Source organism: Equus caballus, chromosome 15, assembly GCF_041296265.1.
Source record: "Equus caballus isolate H_3958 breed thoroughbred chromosome 15, TB-T2T, whole genome shotgun sequence".
NCBI classification, from domain to species: domain Eukaryota; kingdom Metazoa; phylum Chordata; class Mammalia; order Perissodactyla; family Equidae; genus Equus; species Equus caballus.
The window spans coordinates 20312188-20330346 of NC_091698.1; the positions used below are offsets into that span (position 1 = coordinate 20312188).

The 18159-nt window shown below is 42.2% G+C and overlaps 1 protein-coding gene and 1 long non-coding RNA gene across 3 annotated transcripts in view; one reads left to right on the plus strand and one right to left on the minus strand.

The window, feature by feature from the left end:
* MRPS9 (mitochondrial ribosomal protein S9) overlaps positions 1–7241 on the minus strand; it is a 73310-nt gene extending 66069 nt beyond the window's left edge. Inside the window, exons 1-3 of the mRNA XM_001488266.5 lie at positions 6881–7241; positions 6491–6764; positions 164–1514 (exon numbers count right to left, since the gene is read on the minus strand). Of these exons, the coding sequence (XP_001488316.1) occupies positions 164–298 (135 nt within the window). The 5' untranslated portion in view covers positions 299–1514; positions 6491–6764; positions 6881–7241. The remainder of the gene's footprint in view (positions 1–163; positions 1515–6490; positions 6765–6880) is intronic.
* Positions 3545–18159, plus strand: part of LOC138917803 (uncharacterized) — a 77541-nt gene continuing 62926 nt past the window's right edge. For both annotated transcript variants that reach the window (XR_011426240.1, XR_011426241.1), the window contains exon 1: positions 3545–3740. This is a non-coding gene — a long non-coding RNA (uncharacterized lncRNA). The remainder of the gene's footprint in view (positions 3741–18159) is intronic.

Here is an 18159-nt window from a genome sequence, read left to right on the forward strand (position 1 = left end):
TGCAAGGCAATACCCACTCCTCCTCTCAACCTCAGACCTCTACTAAATACCTGAGACCCTAGGGTCCCCGTCTGAGAGCACGCGAGACGCCAGGGTAGGTGGCGGCGCCGGCTCCACATGCTCGCGCTACAGAGACCAGCACTTCCACTTCTCCCGGGCTTACCTGGGATGCGGTACCTGTCTGCACCTCAGCAGCCGCGGCTTTCCAGAGGCCTTGTTCTCGGGCAAGACTAACCCTAGCCCCAAGAAAGAAGCGGTAGGAAACAGCTTTCCCGCAGGACACACAGGGAGCCGCCATATTGGTAATGGGAGACGCGGGCGGGAGGGAGAAGGGGCGGAGCCTGGGGCCTGCGCAGGCGCAATGGGCGTCGGATGCCCGAGGCTGTTGGGAAGAAGGACTTGCCCGAAGGTTTGAGGCAGGGGGCGGCTCCTGCGGCCCGAGGCGGCTCGTCGCTGATTGGGTGCGCGAGCAAGGGGGCGTGTCCGACTCCGCCCCTGGCGTGCATTGACCCGGTAGTGGGTCCCGCGGCTTGATGTCTTTGCTCTTCTGCGCCGCTTGGATTCGGTCGCTGTGCAGGTCTCTTTGATAGGACTTTCACATAGCTGTTTAACCACTCCTCCCTTGCCGTGTCCAGTGCTGCACCTCGAGCTGGTTCTCCCTGACCTGCGGAACGCTCGCAGCCCGCCCGCACCTCCCTTTCCATTCCGTCTTCACCGCACTCCAGCGCGGCCACTCCTCTCCTCGCTCACCCAAGAATGCGGTCCAAGCCTTGGTTCCCGTCTGCCTGCCTTCCTAGGAGGTTTTCCATCCTCTCCACCTTTCCACATTTTTCAGGGTTCAGGGTCTCCTCACTCCTCCAGCAAGTGCCAAGCCACTCTAGGTTCCATGGCACTCCCTGTGACGTTGTTTCTTAACTGTATGATGCGCAGGCTGAACTGTAAACCAGTGAGGACGAAACACCGGTTCGTACTCATCTTTGCACGTCACTCTCCATAGTGTTAGTACTAAGCCTTACTTGAAACCCGATCAGAACTAAATAAGTAGGTATTGAATAGAGATGAGTGTGCCTTGCTTTCTGAGACTTCTGTGCTCCTCACAGTAACTTCCGGGATGCCTTCTACGAGATACATATTAAATGATGTAGTGAACTTCACTGAAACGGTTTCCAAATATTTAGATTTGAAGGATCAATAAAATTAAAACACAAATACACACATACACAAAATCTGAGGTCAAAGTCATCAAGCAAATAAATGTCATCTACTTGTCACCATCCTCTCTTAAAACGCAGAACATTTTAACATTAAAAGGGTAGAAAGGACATAATCTCAGAATAAAGAGTGGTCCTTCAAACGGAATGCATTTAGTTGTGCGAAAAGCTCACTCTGCTGTTCTTCTTATTACCTTTTAGGCTAGTGAAACTTGCATCAGAAATTGGCAGCGGTCCATGAACTAGCATTTGGGAACCAAGACTTTATAGCTCGTTAAAACAGTTGCTTTTAAACAGCAGTTCCTACAAATTGTAAAAAAAAAAAAAGAAAAAAAAATTTAATTGGGGAAATTTAGTCTCACAGAAAACAATCAAATAAGCATATAAAAGCAAAATTTATACCATTTTTTAAAAATGACATGGAGCATATAAGAACTAAGTACTGAAATTAGAGTTAGTAATTGTGGAGGTTTTTTCTTTTATTTTTTTTTCTCTAAAATTCATGTTAACCATCTTTTACCAGACTATAGAAAAGCATTTCTCACCTCCAGGGACAACACTTCGACTGCTGCATTAAATTTCCTGTGTAGCCCTTAAGTTTAAGAACAAATACACCACTATAGGTTGACATTGGGTACATAATTTGGAGACAGAAGGAAAGATTGGAATCAGGAATGTTCTGATAAACATTTAAAATATGATAAAAAATCTGTAAGTTTACCAAACAACTAAGGTTTAGATTCATTTAATTTTTCTCTTATTTACTGAGCACCTGTTATGTCAGAAGCATCAGGCATCCTATGTACCAGGATCATAGAGTCCAATATAGTGGGGTCATGTCTAACGTGAAGGTTTGGTTCTAAAGTTGGCTTGTAAGGTAAACATTAGGAGAGTCAAAATGTTGGACTAACACCACCAAGTGTTGCTAAGATGTGAGATAGCAGGAACCGTTAGATGCTGCTGGCACGAGTAGAAGTTAGTATAGCCCTCCTGAAACCAACCAACTAATCAATGATCTAAAGTTAAGATGATCACACCCTACAATCTATCAGTCACTTTCCTAGGTATGCACTGTGCAGAAATTCATGTACCAGGAGACATGTATAAGAATGTTCACAGCATCAATTTTTTTTGTAACAATAAAAAAACCTGTCTATTGGTAGAAAGATTGATGGATAAGAGAGCACCATACGGCCATGACAAAGAATGAACCATGCCTACACATACGAATATGGATGAATTTCACAGGTGGAGGGAAAAATAGAAAGTCGCATATGCGTACATAGTATGATTCTATTTACATAAAGTTCAAAAACAGGTAAAACTAAGCAAGGTATTGTTTAAGGGTTTATCCCCATGTAGTAAAGCCATAAAGAAAAGCAAGAGAATAGTACACACAAATTTCAGGATAGTAAATACCCCAGAGAGAAGGGAGAAGGATGCCCTGAGCAGGACACACAGGGGCGTCAATGCTCCTGCCAATGTTCTAGTCTTTAGATGACTGGTGGATATACAGGTGTTCATTTTATTATTATTCTTTAATTTCTAAAAATATGTTATAGATGCATATGAGAGGAAGAGGTGATTTTCATCTCCCATCCCACCCTGATTCACACTGAAAGATGTGGCAGGCTATGGTGGGAGTGTAAATTAGTAAGTTGTTATTTCTTTTTCCTATATTTCTCTTATCTCATTTTCTTACTCCTCTCTCCTTTATTATCTCCTCTTCATCCCCTACTCTCTCTCTTCTCCTACCCAGTGTATATAGCTTAAATGCTGAATGATGTGGTCCCCAGAAAACTCACACACACTCCTCTGAAGGATTTCTAGAAAGCATCCCTGGAACTGCAGGGCTTTGTGGATCAATGTGGCAAATCTTAGCCTAGAAAAAACACGGAGGCTTAAAGGGTTCCACAGAGAACTGAAATCTTCAGAGAACTGTGGGCAAAGGTGACCAAACACTGTGGTTCATGGAAAGTGCATTAAATGTGGATCAAGAAATCGGAGTTCTCATCTGAGCCCTCCACAGACTCGCTCTTTGACCTTTGGTGGCTCATTTAGCTTATGGAAAAACCTACATTTCTCATCAGTGTAACCAGGGGATGGATTAGACCAGAGGTTCTTAAAAGCGTGGTACCCACAGCAGGAGCATCAATATTACCTGATTGAATTGTGGGTTGAATTGTGTGCCCCACAAAAGATGTTGAAGTCTTCCCCCCAGTACCTCATAATGTGACCTTATTTGGAAATAAAGTCTTTATAGAGGTAGTCAGGTGAAAATGAGGTCATTAGGGTGGGTCCTAATCCACTATGACAACAGTACTTGTAAAAAAGGAAATTTTGATATAGAGACAACACACAGAGAGAAGACAAGGTAAAGACACAGCACAAGATGGCCATCTACAAACCGTGGAACAACTGAGGCTACCAGAAGCAAGGAAAGAGATCTGTAGCAAATTCTCCCTCACAGGCCTCAAAAGAAACCAGCCCTACGGACGCCATGACCTTGGACTTGCAGCCTCCAGAACTGTGAGACAATAAATTTCTGTTGTTTAAGCTGCCCAGTTCATGATACTTTCTTACAGCAGTCTTAGGAATACACCCAGTGTAGTGGTTTTTAAAATGCCCACAATTTTTTGGTACTCCTCTCTTTTAAGAGGCGTAGCCCCTCCCCTTGAATGTGAGCTAGATTTAATGATCTGTCTCTGATAAATAGACTTTGGATACTAGTCACAAATGGTACTGTGGCTTCCTGCTTGCTCTCTCTTTCAAAGCACCCACTCTGGGGAACTCAGATGTCATGTCATGAGACAGCCCTACAGAGAGGTCTGTCTAGTGAGGAAGTAAAACCTCCTGCTATCTGTTTGAGTCCCTGCATTCAGCTCTTTGGGGCGTTGCAAGATTCTTTTTTTAATGTGACCAGATTTTTAACTTATTCTACACAGGCAGGTGCCCACAAAAGATAACTTGAGTGGAATTTAAATCTACAACTTGAAAAGTCTCTAATTATCTAGACCACTCCTGGCTAAGTAAACCATATACACGGAGTAAGAAAATGAGTAATGTAAGTTTCACTGCAGCTTAAAAATATTTATGAGAGGTAATTTTAGTATATAATTGGTATATATCAAACTTCTATAACAGTTTAAAGACAGAATCTGTCTCAGCTTACAAGTAAATCTATTCTCCCAAGATGCATATATTTTACCATATTAATTGAATTTTAATAAATACAAATAGGACAAATATCTTCTTTAGTTTTCCCCCACTGTGTTCAATGTGAACCCAATCCATCTACATGTGCTCTTTGCCTACAAGCTGTCAGTTATATTTGCTATAAAAGAGACAGCACTTACGGAGCTGTCAGTCAACGCTGTTATGATGCTTCAGGAATTATTTCTCCAGGCTTCGTTATCAAAAATAAAACAAATTTACATGGAACATAAAGGTGGATCGAGCACACCCCTTGCTGTGCATTGAAAATGACTTCAAACATACACAATTTCAGGGGCAATGCACTTTTGGGCCAATGTTTCCTTAACCTTATTTGTAATTACTCTGCATAGGTTATGTCATTTTTTTTTAAGTGCATGTAGACAGTGGAAGTGGTTATTCAGAGGGGGTGGTGGGCTTATAAGTGGTTCTTCTATCTGAAATAATATTGTGTAGAAAATGCTCTATGACATTCTGAGTATGCCTTTTACCCATAGCCGAAGCGCAGCTTTGCATCAGGACAGGACTCCCCTGTGATGGACTCTGAGTAGAACTAAAGAAGAACCAGAAAAAGGGAACTAAATGACCAAGATCATAGACTGGATATAATCAAAACACTAGGACTTTCAGAACAAAAAAAATGAGTGTTAAGAAGGAGTGTCATTGAAATCAATAAAATCACTACGGGCACGGCTAAAATAAATACAGACTTAATCGAATTCCAGAAAACTAGAACCAAAGCGAACTTCCTGAGGCATAAAAGAGACCATTTTAGGACACATAGAGGAGGTACCACTTTACACAGCAGGGAGGCAACTTAAAACATGCATTGCTCCTAAGAAGTTGATGCAGCCTGAAAAGGTAAGTAAGTAGAATAAGATTGTGATCCAGACCAGAAAAATGAGAAGTGTTCTGAAGCGTAATTTTCATTCATAAGCTTTTAAGGAAGCAAAGTAAGAGCAACATATCTCTTGTGTCTCTATCAGAGAAAGTGTATGGGTTTAAATGGACCATGGGATACAATCCTAAGAAATATAAAAGAGAATTATATAAATTATACATGCATATACCATGAACACACACATAAAACACTAAAAAATTTAAAGAGCATTGTATAACAGTATAAGGCACTGATTAAGCACCGTTCTAAGTTTTATCTCATTTAATCATAACAACACTCCTATGAGGGAGTTGCTATTATCCTCATACTAGACATAGGAAGCTGAGGCAGGGAGATGTTAGATAACTTGCGTAAGATCTCACAACCAGGAAGGGATGGAGCCAGGCACCGTGGCACAGGAGCACACACACCTCACCACTACGCTATGCTATGCCCGGGCGGAGGCAGAATTGTGAGGTGGGCAAGCATGTCTTACGCACCCTCACTGATGCTGTTATCCAGACCATCTGCTCAGTTACCATTCTCTTCAGGGACCCGGTTCACTTGTTCTCTTGCTTCAACACCCAACCCCAGTTAACTCTGTCTGCTGGTGTCACAGTTCTCATCCTATCCCCTGTGTAAGGAAATGAGATTACGTCTGTCTAGGTTGCTTTTCAGAGGGCAGAAGTTGGCTCACCTTCACATATGTTTTCTTGGGCCTGCACAATGTTTTGTGTGTGCGTGAAATTTAAATGTGGATTTAGGTTGAGCTTTAGGTTGAGTACACACCCTCCATCCATCACATCCCCACCACTCTTGGTGTCCTACTTCAGGCTGTTCCCACATTCATATTACACCTCTGCTTTCCACAGTGCCCACCCTGAGTGCTACACATATGCACTTGATAAGTGCTTCCTGATACAATCATGAACCCCGCAACTATTCAGATTTTGCCTATTCAAAGTCCAATCAGGGTGCTGAATATTTCATAATTTGGAGACATGGATAAACCCACCCAACATCTCTGCTGACTTTGCTCCCCGGCTGAAATGTGGAATCTTGATACTTTAGAAATTAAAGTAAGAATTTAATCTACACAAAGACTATTTTATCTATCATTCAATATTTGTTGACACATACTTGGCAAGGCTCTGGGGTAGAAACCATCTGAGTATTAAGATGGTACCTGTTGGAGATTCTTCCAAGATGGCGCCGTGAGTAGTCCTCTTTGTCTCTCGCCCTTCGAGTCTACAATTATTTGGACACTTATCGCTTGACAAAGGATATCCAGACAGCATCTCAGGACGTCTGAGACACCCACGCGACTATACATCGGAAGGCGGACGGACTTTCCTCCGGGAGGATGTGGAAATAGGTGAAAACTCTCCGACCCCGACGGGCAGCCTAGTACCCGCAAGCGGCTTTCTTCCAACGGACGCCCCCAGAGGATCCACACACATCTAGGGCAGGAGCGAGAACACAACAGAGGAGCGACGGTGGAAACAGGTGACCAGAACCCTACTTAAACCCCCCGCAATTACTCCTAAACGCAGAGGGAAACTTTGGAGTTGCACACCTGAGCCCGCGGGGAGAGTCTCTCCCCGCCATTGGCGGGGAGACCCGGCCTGGTGCTCGGGGCGCCCGGAGGGTCCCAGAGAGAGACACGGTGGGCACGGAGGTCTCCCAGCTGCCGTTGCCCGCCCCGTGGGACTAGGGATTGCCGGAGATCTCGGAGAGGACCGGGGCGGGGGATCTTTCAAAGGCGGGTCCGGCGACCCGGTGGGGAAGCGCCGGAGCTCCGCCAGGCAGCAGACAAAACTCTCTGTCTGCCGGTAGCAGAGGGGCCACGCTGAGCATTCAGAGCTCCCGGCAGAGGCCCGGACAGAAGCCCAGAGGGCGGGGCGACCCCCAGCTGCCGTTGCCCGCCCCGTGGGACTAGGGATTGCCGGAGATCTCGGAGAGGACCGGGGCGGGGGAATTTTCAAAGGCCGGATCGGCGACCCGGAGGGGAAGTGCCGGAGCTCCCCCAGGCAGCAGACAAAACTCTCTGTCTGCCGGTAGCAGAGGGGCCACGCTGAGCACTCAGGGCTCCCGGCACAAGCCCGGACAGAAGCCCAGAGGGCGGGGCGACCCCCAGCTGCCGTTGCCCGCCCCGTGGGACTAGGGATTGCCGGAGATCTCGGAGAGGACCGGGGCGGGGGAACTTTCAAAGGCGGGTCCGGCGATCCGGTGGAGAAGCGCCGGAGCTCCGCCCGGGCAGCAGACAAAACTCTCTGTCTGCCGGTAGCAGAGGGGCCACGCTGAGCATTCAGAGCTCCCGGCAGAGGCCCGGAGAGAAGCCCAGAGGGCGGGGCGACCCCCAGCTGCCGTTGCCCGCCCCGTGGGACTAGGGATTGCCGGAGATCTCGGAGAGGACCGGGGCGGGGGAATTTTCAAAGGCCGGATCGGCGACCCGGAGGGGAAGTGCCGGAGCTCCCCCAGGCAGCAGACAAAACTCTCTGTCTGCCGGTAGCAGAGGGGCCACGCTGAGCACTCAGGGCTCCCGGCACAAGCCCGGACAGAAGCCCAGAGGGCGGGGCGACCCCCAGCTGCCGTTGCCCGCCCCGTGGGACTAGGGATTGCCGGAGATCTCGGAGAGGACCGGGGCGGGGGAACTTTCAAAGGCGGGTCCGGCGATCCGGTGGAGAAGCGCCGGAGCTCCGCCCGGGCAGCAGACAAAACTCTCTGTCTGCCGGTAGCAGAGGGGCCACGCTGAGCATTCAGAGCTCCCGGCAGAGGCCCGGAGAGAAGCCCAGAGGGCGGGGCGACCCCCAGCTGCCGTTGCCCGCCCCGTGGGACTAGGGATTGCCGGAGATCTCGGAGAGGACCGGGGCGGGGGAACTTTCAAAGGCGGGTCCGGCGATCCGGTGGAGAAGCGCCGGAGCTCCGCCCGGGCAGCAGACAAAACTCTCTGTCTGCCGGTAGCAGAGGGGCCACGCTGAGCATTCAGAGCTCCCGGCAGAGGCCCGGAGAGAAGCCCAGAGGGCGGGGCGACCCCCAGCTGCCGTTGCCCACCAGGTGAGGCTAGGGATTGCCGGAGATCTCGGAGAGGACTGGGGCTGGAGAGAGTTCCAGAGACCCAGCTTAGTAGCCTAGGGGGAAACCCTACAGGCTCACAGAAGCCTTAGGGAAAGCCTATGCACAGCATCAGTAGAAGGCACCCAGCCGCCAGCCACAAGGCTGGAAGACCCCAGGGCAAAAGCAGCATAGCTAGGTGTACTAACCACAGACTGTAGAAGATGCCAATAGCTCTCCTGCGACCCATAGAGGACAAGTGAGATTTGGTGGGTGCCGACAGCAACCGAGCGACAAATAAAAGTGATCCCACCCCTGGCCGCTGGAAAAGCCCATAACACCGTTGCAGACCCCAAGGAGAGAGCGCATCTAGGTGGGCAACAACAGTAGGCACCTGCAGTCTGAAGCCCCCCGTGACGGCCCCCACGGCAGAGGAGGGAATCCAAAGGGCCACTGTGGCTACGAAGAGGGGCCCAGGCCCAGTTAGCAACTACGGACAGGGTTCCTGGTTGGTGAAGTATAAACAGCTGCTCCCCCCACCGCAGCAGCTGAAACAAGTGAAAGGAGCAACTAAACTCTATCTCCATGCGGAGGCACAAATCAACATCATCAAGCAATATGAAAAAATACATCAAATCTCCAGAACAGAAAGAAAGTAACAAATACACAGAAAACAATCCCAAAGAAAATGAGATATATAACCTAAATGATGATGACTTCAAAACAGCCATCATTAAAATACTCACTGAGTTAAGAGAGAATTCTGACCGACAACTCAACGAGTTCAGGAGCTATGTCACAAAAGAGTTTGATACGATAAAGAAGAACCAAACAGAAATACTGGAAATGAAGAACACAATAGAGGAGATTAAGAAAAATCTAGATGCTCTGAACAGTAGGGCCGATAATATGGAGGAAAGAATTAGCAATTTGGAAGATGGCAATATAGAATTGTTGCAGGCAGAGGAGGAGAGAGAAGCAAGACTTAAAAGAAATGAAGAAACTCTCCGAGAATTATCAGACACAATTAGGAGATGCAACGTAAGGATTATAGGTATACCAGAGGGAGAAGAGAAGGAGAAAGGGGCAGAAAACCTATTCAAAGAAATAATGGCTGAGAACTTCCCAAATCTGGTGAGGGAGATGGATCTTCAGGTGACAGAAGCCAATAGATCTCCAAACTTTATCAATGCAAGAAGACCAACTCCACGGCATATAGTAGTGAAGCTAGCAAAAGTCAACGACAAGGAGAAAATATTAAGGACAGCCAGGCAAAAGAAACTAACCTACAAAGGAACCCCCATCAGGCTATCAGCAGATTTCTCAGCAGAAACTTTACAGGCTAGAAGAGAGTGGAATGATATATTCAAAAATCTGAAGGACAAAAACCTACAGCCGAGAATTCTCTACCCAGCGAAAATATCCTTCAAATACGATGGAGAAATAAAAACTTTCCCAGATAAACAAAAATTAAGGGAGTTCATTGCCACAAAACCTCCTCTTCAGGAAATCCTCAGGAAAACCCTCATTCCTGAAAAATCCAAAAAAGGAAAGGGACTACAAAACCAAGAGCAGAGGAGATAAGTAGAAGGACAACAACAGAGAGTAGCAGCTCTACATCAGAACAGATTAAACCATGGGACGAGAAACAAAGGAAACTGAAGAAAACCGGAAAACAAGACACAAAATGGTAGTGGTAGGCCACCACGTCTCAATAATCACTCTAAATGTAAACGGATTGAACTCCCCAATCAAAAGACACAGAGTGGCAGGATGGATCAAAGAACAAGATCCAACAATATGCTGCCTCCAGGAAACACACCTCAGCCCCAAAGACAAACACAGACTCAGAGTGAAGGGATGGAGAACAATACTCCAAGCTAATAATGAACAAAAGAAAGCAGGTGTCGCTATACTAATATCAGACAAGGTAGATTTCAAAGCAAAACAGATAAAGAAAGACAAAGAGGGACAGTATATAATGATAAAAGGGACTCTCCACCAAGAAGACATAACACTTATAAATATATACGCACCCAACACAGGAGCACCAAAATTTGTAAAGCAACTCTTAATAGAACTAAAAGAAGACATCAACAACAATACAATAATAGTAGGGGACCTCAACACACCATTAACACCAATGGACAGAACATCCAGACAGAAAATCAACAAGGAAATAATAGAATTAAATGAAAAATTAGACCAGATGGACTTAATAGATATATATAGAACACTTCATCCAAAAACAGCAGGTTACACATTCTTCTCAAGTGCACATGGAACATTCTCAAGGATTGACCATATTTTGGGAACCAAAGCAAACATCAATAAATACAAGAGAGTTGAAATAATATCAAGCATCTTTTCTGATCATAACGCTATTAAACTAGAAATCAACTACAAGAAAAAAGCAGAGAAAGGTGCAAAAATGTGGAGACTAAACAACACGCTTCTCAACAAACAATGGATCATTGAAGAAATTAAAGAAGAAATCAAATATTATCTGGAGACAAATGAAAATGAGAACACGACATACCAAATCATTTGGGATGCAGCAAAAGCAGTCCTAAGAGGGAAATTCATCGCAATACAGGCTCACCTCACTAAACAAGAAAAAGCTCACGTAAGCAACCTCAAACGACACCTAACAGAACTAGAAAAAGAAGAACAAACAAGGCCCAGAGTCAGTAGAAGGAGGGAAATAATAAAAATAAGAGCAGAAATAAACGATATTGAAACAAAAAAGACAATAGAAAGGATCAATGAAACAAAGAGTTGGTTCTTCGAAAGAATTAACAAAATTGACAAACCCCTAGCCAGACTCACCAAGAAAAGAAGAGAGAAATCGCAAATTAATAAAATCAGGAATGACAGAGGAGAAATCACAACAGATACCAATGAAATACAAGAGATCATAAGAGAATACTATGAAAAACTATATGCCAACAAATTGAACAACCTGGAAGAAATGGACAAATTCCTAGACTCCTACAATCTCCCCAAACTGAATCAGGAAGAAATGGAGAATCTGAATAGACCAATCACAAGTAAGGAAATAGAAACGGTAATCAAAAACCTCCCCAAAAACAAGAGTCCAGGACCAGACGGCTTCTCTGGAGAATTCTACCAAACATTCAAAGAAGACTTAATACCTATTCTCCTCAAACTGTTCCAGAAAATTGAGAAAGATGGAGAACTCCCTAACACATTCTATGAAGCCAACATCACTCTGATCCCCAAACCTGACAAGGACAACACAAAGAAGGAGAACTACAGGCCGATATCACTGATGAACATAGATGCAAAAATCCTCAACAAAATTTTGGCAAACCGATTACAGCAATACATCAAAAAGATTATACACCATGATCAAGTGGGATTTATACCAGGGACACAGGGATGGTTCAACATCCGCAAGTCAATCAACGTGATACACTACATTAACAAAATGAAAACCAAAAACCACATGATCATCTCAATAGATGCAGAGAAAGCATTCGACAAGATCCAACACCCATTTATGATAAAAACCCTCAGTAAAATGGGTATAGAAGGAAAGTACCTCAACATAATAAAGGCCATATATGATAGACCCACAGCCAACATCATACTCAATGGACAAAAGCTGAAAGCCATCCCTCTGAGGACAGGAACAAGACAAGGGTGCCCACTTTCACCACTCCTATTCAACATAGTTCTGGAGGTGCTGGCCAGAGCAATTCGGCAGGAAAAAGAAATAAAAGGAATCCAAATAGGTAACGAAGAAGTAAAACTCTCGTTGTTTGCAGACGACATGATCTTATACATAGAAAACCCCAAAGAATCCACAGAAAAACTATTAGAAATAATCAACAACTACAGCAAAGTAGCAGGGTATAAAATTAACGTGCATAAATCAGTAGCATTTCTATACACTAACAATAAACTAACAGAAAAAGAACTCAAGAACTCTATCCCATTCACAATAGCAACGAAAAGAATAAAATACCTTGGGATAAACTTAACCAAGGAAGTGAAGGATCTATACAATGAAAACTACAAGACTCTCTTGAAAGAAATAGGCGATGACATAAAGAGATGGAAAGACATCCCTTGCACATGGATCGGAAGAATAAACATAGTTAAAATGTCCATACTACCTAAAGCAATATACAGATTCAATGCTATCCCAATCAGAATCCCAAGAACATTCTTCACAGAAATTGAGCAAACAATCCTAAAATTCATATGGGGCAACAAAAGACCGCGAATTGCTAAAGCAATCCTGAGCAAGAAAAACAAAGCCGGCGGAATCACAATCCCCGATTTCAAAACATACTACAAAGCTACAGTGATCAAAACAGCATGGTACTGGTACAAAAACAGGTCCACAGATCAATGGAACAGAATTGAAAGCCCAGAGATAAAACCACACATCTATGGACAGCTAATCTTCGACAAAGGAGCAGAGGGCCTACAATGGAGAAAAGAAAGTCTCTTCAACAAATGGTGCTGGGAAAACTGGACAGCCACATGCAAAAGATTGAAAATTGACCACTCTTTTTCTCCACACACCAAAATAAACTCAAAATGGATCAAAGACCTAAAGATTAGGCCTGAGACAATAAGTCTTTTGGAAGAGAATATAGGCAGTACACTCTTTGACATCAGTTTCAAAAGAATCTTTTCGGACACTGTAACTCCTCAGTTGAGGGAAACAATAGAAAGAATAAACAAATGGGACTTCATCAGACTAAAGAGCTTCTTCAAGGCAAGGGAAAACAGGATTGAAACAAAAAAACAGCTCACTAATTGGGAAAAAATATTTACAAGCCACTTATCCGACAAAGGGTTAATCTCCATAATATACAAAGAACTCACACTGCTTAACAACAAAAAAACAAACAACCCGATCAAAAAATGGGCAGAGGACATGAACAGACATTTCTCAAAAGAAGATATGAATATGGCCAATAGACACATGAAAAGATGTTCATCATCGCTAATCATCAGGGAAATGCAAATCAAAACTACACTAAGATATCACCTTACCCCCGTTAGATTGGCAAAAACATCCAAAACCAAGAACGACAAATGTTGGAGGGGTTGTGGAGAAAGAGGAACCCTCATACACTGTTGGTGGGAATGCAAACTGGTACAGCCACTATGGAAAACAGTATGGAGATTTCTCAAAAAGTTAAAAATAGAAATACCCTATGACCCAGCCATCCCATTACTGGGTATCTATCCTAAGAACCTGATATCAGATATCTCAAGAGTCCGTTGCACCCCTATGTTCATTGCAGCATTATTTACAATAGCCAAGACGTGGAACCAGCCTACATGCCCAGAAACTAATGATTGGATAAAGAAGATGTGGTATATATACACAATGGAATACTACTCAGCCATAAAAAAAGACGAAATTGGCCCATTCACAACAATGTGGATGGACCTCGAGGGTATTATGTTAAGCGAAATAAGTCAGTCAGAGAAAGACGAACTCTATATGACTCCACTCATAGGTGGAAATTAGTATATTGAGAAGGAGATCTGATTGGTGGTTACCAGGGAAAAGGGGGGGTGGGGGGAGGGTACGGAGGGGGAAGTGGTGTACCCACAACATGACTAACAAAAATGTACAACTGAAATCTCACAAGGTTGTAATCTATCATAACATTAATAAAAAAAAAAAAAAAAAAAAAAAAAAAAAAAAAAAAAAAGATGGTACCTGTTTCTCAGGAGATTATAAACTTACAAGGGGGAAAGATATTTACACGAATATGATCATTCTAGAAACACTGTGATATGATCATGAAAGAATTGCAAAGTAATTTGGGAGTTTGAGAAGGAAAACATTACTTCTTGCCAAATGGGTCAAGATGGTTTTATTTCCTAAATGTTTTATAGAGCTGCAAATCAAAATAAGGAAACTGTCTAACTCATTTCTTTACCAATATGCAGAACCACTTCTAAACTCCCTGAAAGTGATTAACCTCCCCCATTTTCTAATGCCTATAGAGTACAATTTTCTGTCTCAATTTATCAGATCAGACGATTAAAAATTATTCTTCAGTAACCTTAAATGCCTCTTAAGCATTTGCATGCCACCTTTCCTGTTTCCACTGAAGAAACATTCCTGGCCCATTTTCCAAGTGATTTCCAAAATCAAGCGTCATATCTGAAATCTGAAATTGTGTCCAATTTCAACGAGCATATCGCAGCCTAGTGTGTGATTAAACTATCACATCCCTCTCTGAATAAAGCTTCCTGTGATTAGATTGTAAACACCTGCATGCTGTTATTTAACTTTAGACTCAGAGGAACATTTTATCCTGGGAAATACAGATTCCTGAAATAGGCATATCAGTTTTCGAACGAAGCTATTAAAGTTACCTTCTTAATGACCTTTGAAGCTTAGAAATACTTATGCTTATATGGTAAATCCATGATTTTCTGTTATTTTATTTGTATGTCGGCACTCTAGGTATCGGTTTCTGACCTCAGGGCATGCAGTTGTCAAGTATTCATATTCTTTATAACTTTTATCTAATTGGGGCAATGTGTTTATTTATGTAGTCAGAATCGAGAGTTCAAATGAAGAATTCAACAACTCATGCAGTTTATAGCCGGGAAGATAAAACTGATAGTACAAGTTAGCATGACTTCTAAATTTTTTAAAAATCCATTTGACCTATTGTTGGAAGGAGAGAACATAAAAAAAGAAATGGGATTTTAGTTTTCATCTTTTGTCCTTTGAATATACATAATCTGTACTGTAGATTCGCACCTTCCCAGCAGCAGGGAGGGATCCTGCTAACCAGCAGACACAAACATTGTGTTGTTAACATTGGATCAGTTTGCATTCATTTGCATGTGGGATTTATTATCAGGTATTAACTAACTTACAAAAATCATTGAAAGGGAAGGTGGGTCAAGTTGTAGCTGAACTTGGAGGATCGCCTCCCCCAAAACTACACTGCCACTGTTATTATGTGCACCAGCCAGGTGGATGCCACAACGCTCTGCCCATCTATTCCCACTGAATCCAGTTACAAATTTAAGTGGCACATGGGTGCGTCTGACTGGCAGACACTAAATCATATCTGGAACTCTAGCTGGAGGGAGTCTTTAACTTTCCAGCTTTAGCAGTCCAGGAGGCAATAATTTTTTAACTGTTTTGCTTGCTGCTCTATTGCTAACAGTTTTCCAAATAGTACTCAGTATCTACAACCTTGAACATACATGCTTGTTGAAGGAAGGAAATTGGAAGGGATGTTAAGCAAGCTAATCTCTGGTTTTTGCAACCAACGCATAATAGGGGTATTGCAAAGGGAGCTTAAGCATCCAGCAGTTGCTTAGATGAGAAGAATTTGAAGTCCTTCTCAAATTCCTTGAGGGCGGGGTCCATGTCTGTTTTGTTCCTATTGTATCCCCAGCTTGACTGTACCTGACAAAACTAGGCAATCAGTGAATGCTTGTTGGTTGAATGAATGATTACATAAAATGTAATTTTTTTTTTTCTTTTTCTCCTATCTCTGCTGTCCTTCAGTGGTCAAGGTTCATATACTGATTACTCTCCAATTTTTGTTTGATGTCATATAGATATTTTGGATAGTTTTGTCATTTGTTTCCTTTTCCTCAATTGAGGATGTGTACAAATTGAGAATTTGTGAGTATGTTTGTCTGCGCTTTCTATTTATCCTAACAGCTAAATTTATTTTGAGGTTTCTTGAAATCAGTATAAGACTGGCCATTACAGTAGTGGTGTAGTGGTCTAATGGGTCCATTTCTACTTTTATTGCACAGAAAATATCATTGAAGATTTTTACCTCCACAAAATATATCTTTCTTCTAACCTTAGCTTGGCATCTTAGCTCTTGAAGCAAGGCAAATGCAGCATGATTAATCAGAAAATAACGATCATCATATCAGTTTTCCAAACAGCATGTCCTTGATGTGGCTTTGTTTCTGTGATTTGGGATGAAGGAGGACTGCCAGATGTTTGGCAAATGCCTCCCTCCCGTGTTCCCATATTCATAGTAGTGGGTTTTCTACTTATTTTTTTATTCCTTATTTTAAAAACTCTGAGTTTTTCTTTCCTAAAAAAAAATCATTAGTGTTTTGTTTTCTGTTGAGATATCTGTAGAAACCTCCGTGTTATTTTGTGTGCAGACTTAACATCTGCGTATTCTATAAATGACTTATTGTAATGATTATTTAATTGAATTACCCAAAGTTAGCACCTTTAGGAATTAAAGTGAATTTATTGCAAATTATACAAACCTCCATGTTTTATTTTACAAATTTCCACTTTGTAAGACATTTTTGCAAAATTAGATTTATAACCATATCTAGAACAAAATGTATACTTTATATTTATTTATTCAAAGTTTCGGTTTTTCAAAGCAGTTTTTACACAATTTATCTCATTTGATTCTTACCACAACCTAATTAGAGTTTAAGCATACTAGAATCTGTGTCAAATTTGGATTCCCTGGCTTACGTATTTTGTTTTATCTTTATTGAAGTACAGTTGATGTACAATATTATGTTAGTTTCAGGTGTACAACATAGTGATTCAACATTTATATATATTACGCAATGAACACCACGTCTAGTAACATCCGTCACCATATAAAGTTGTTACAATGTTATTGACTATGTTCCCCATGCTGTACGACACATCCTTGTGATATTTATTCTATAACTGGAAGTTTGTACCTCTTAATCCCCTTCACCTATCTCACTCATCCCCCCACCCACATCTTGCATATTTCAAATGCTAAAAGCACGTTAACAATGAAAAAGCGTTATTTTATCTTTAGAAAGAAAAAATCACCTATTAATACAATGAAAATAAAACACTTCAAAGGAAAAGTGAAACACTATCTAGGTAGATCTATTGTGAAAACAGAATATCCTTTTAAATTTCTTAGATGTTCTTAATTTCTTCACATGTACACACAGAGGAGTAAATAAAAATTACTCTGAATAATATGAAAAAATTCTTTAATGATGTTTGGAATAATTTCATCACCACAAACGCTAATTTGCCCCAAATAATGATATCTAGGTTTCATGAAATGCTCCTTTGGCCAGGGGTTCAAGCTTATTCTCCAAATTCAGAGTAAGAATGAGTAAATAGGGATTTAGAAAAACAATCGGCTTCTATCATTTCCTTGCCATTTTCCTTCATTGACTTATTATCCTCTTCACATAAACCTTTCTCTCTTAGCTTGATAGTGATGTCTCTTTTCTTTTATTATTGTGGCAAAATACGCATAACATAAAATTTATGATTTCAACTATTTAAGTCTACTGTTCAGTGGCATTCAATACATTGACATTGTTGTGCAACCATCACCACCATCCGTATCCAGAACTCTTTTCATCTTGCAAAACTAAAACTCTGAACTCACAAAACAGGAAGTCTCCATTGCTCCCTCCCCGCAACCCCTGACACCCACCACCCATTTCTGTCTTTATGAATTCGACTACTCAAGGAAGCTCATATAAGTGGAATCATACAGTATCTTTTTGTGACTGACTTATCTCAATTATCCTAATGTCCTCAAAGTTCATCAATGTTGTAGCATGTGTTAAAATTTCCTTCCTTTTTAAGACTGAATAATATTCCATTGTATAAATGTACCACATTTTGTCTATCTAGTCATCTGTCGATGGACACCTGGGTTGCTTCCACATTTTAGCTGTTGTGAATAATGCTGCTATATAGTTACTATTTACATGGAATATCTTTTTCCATCTTCTCACTTTTAGCCTATTTGTGTCTTTGACTTAAAGTGAGTCTCTTGT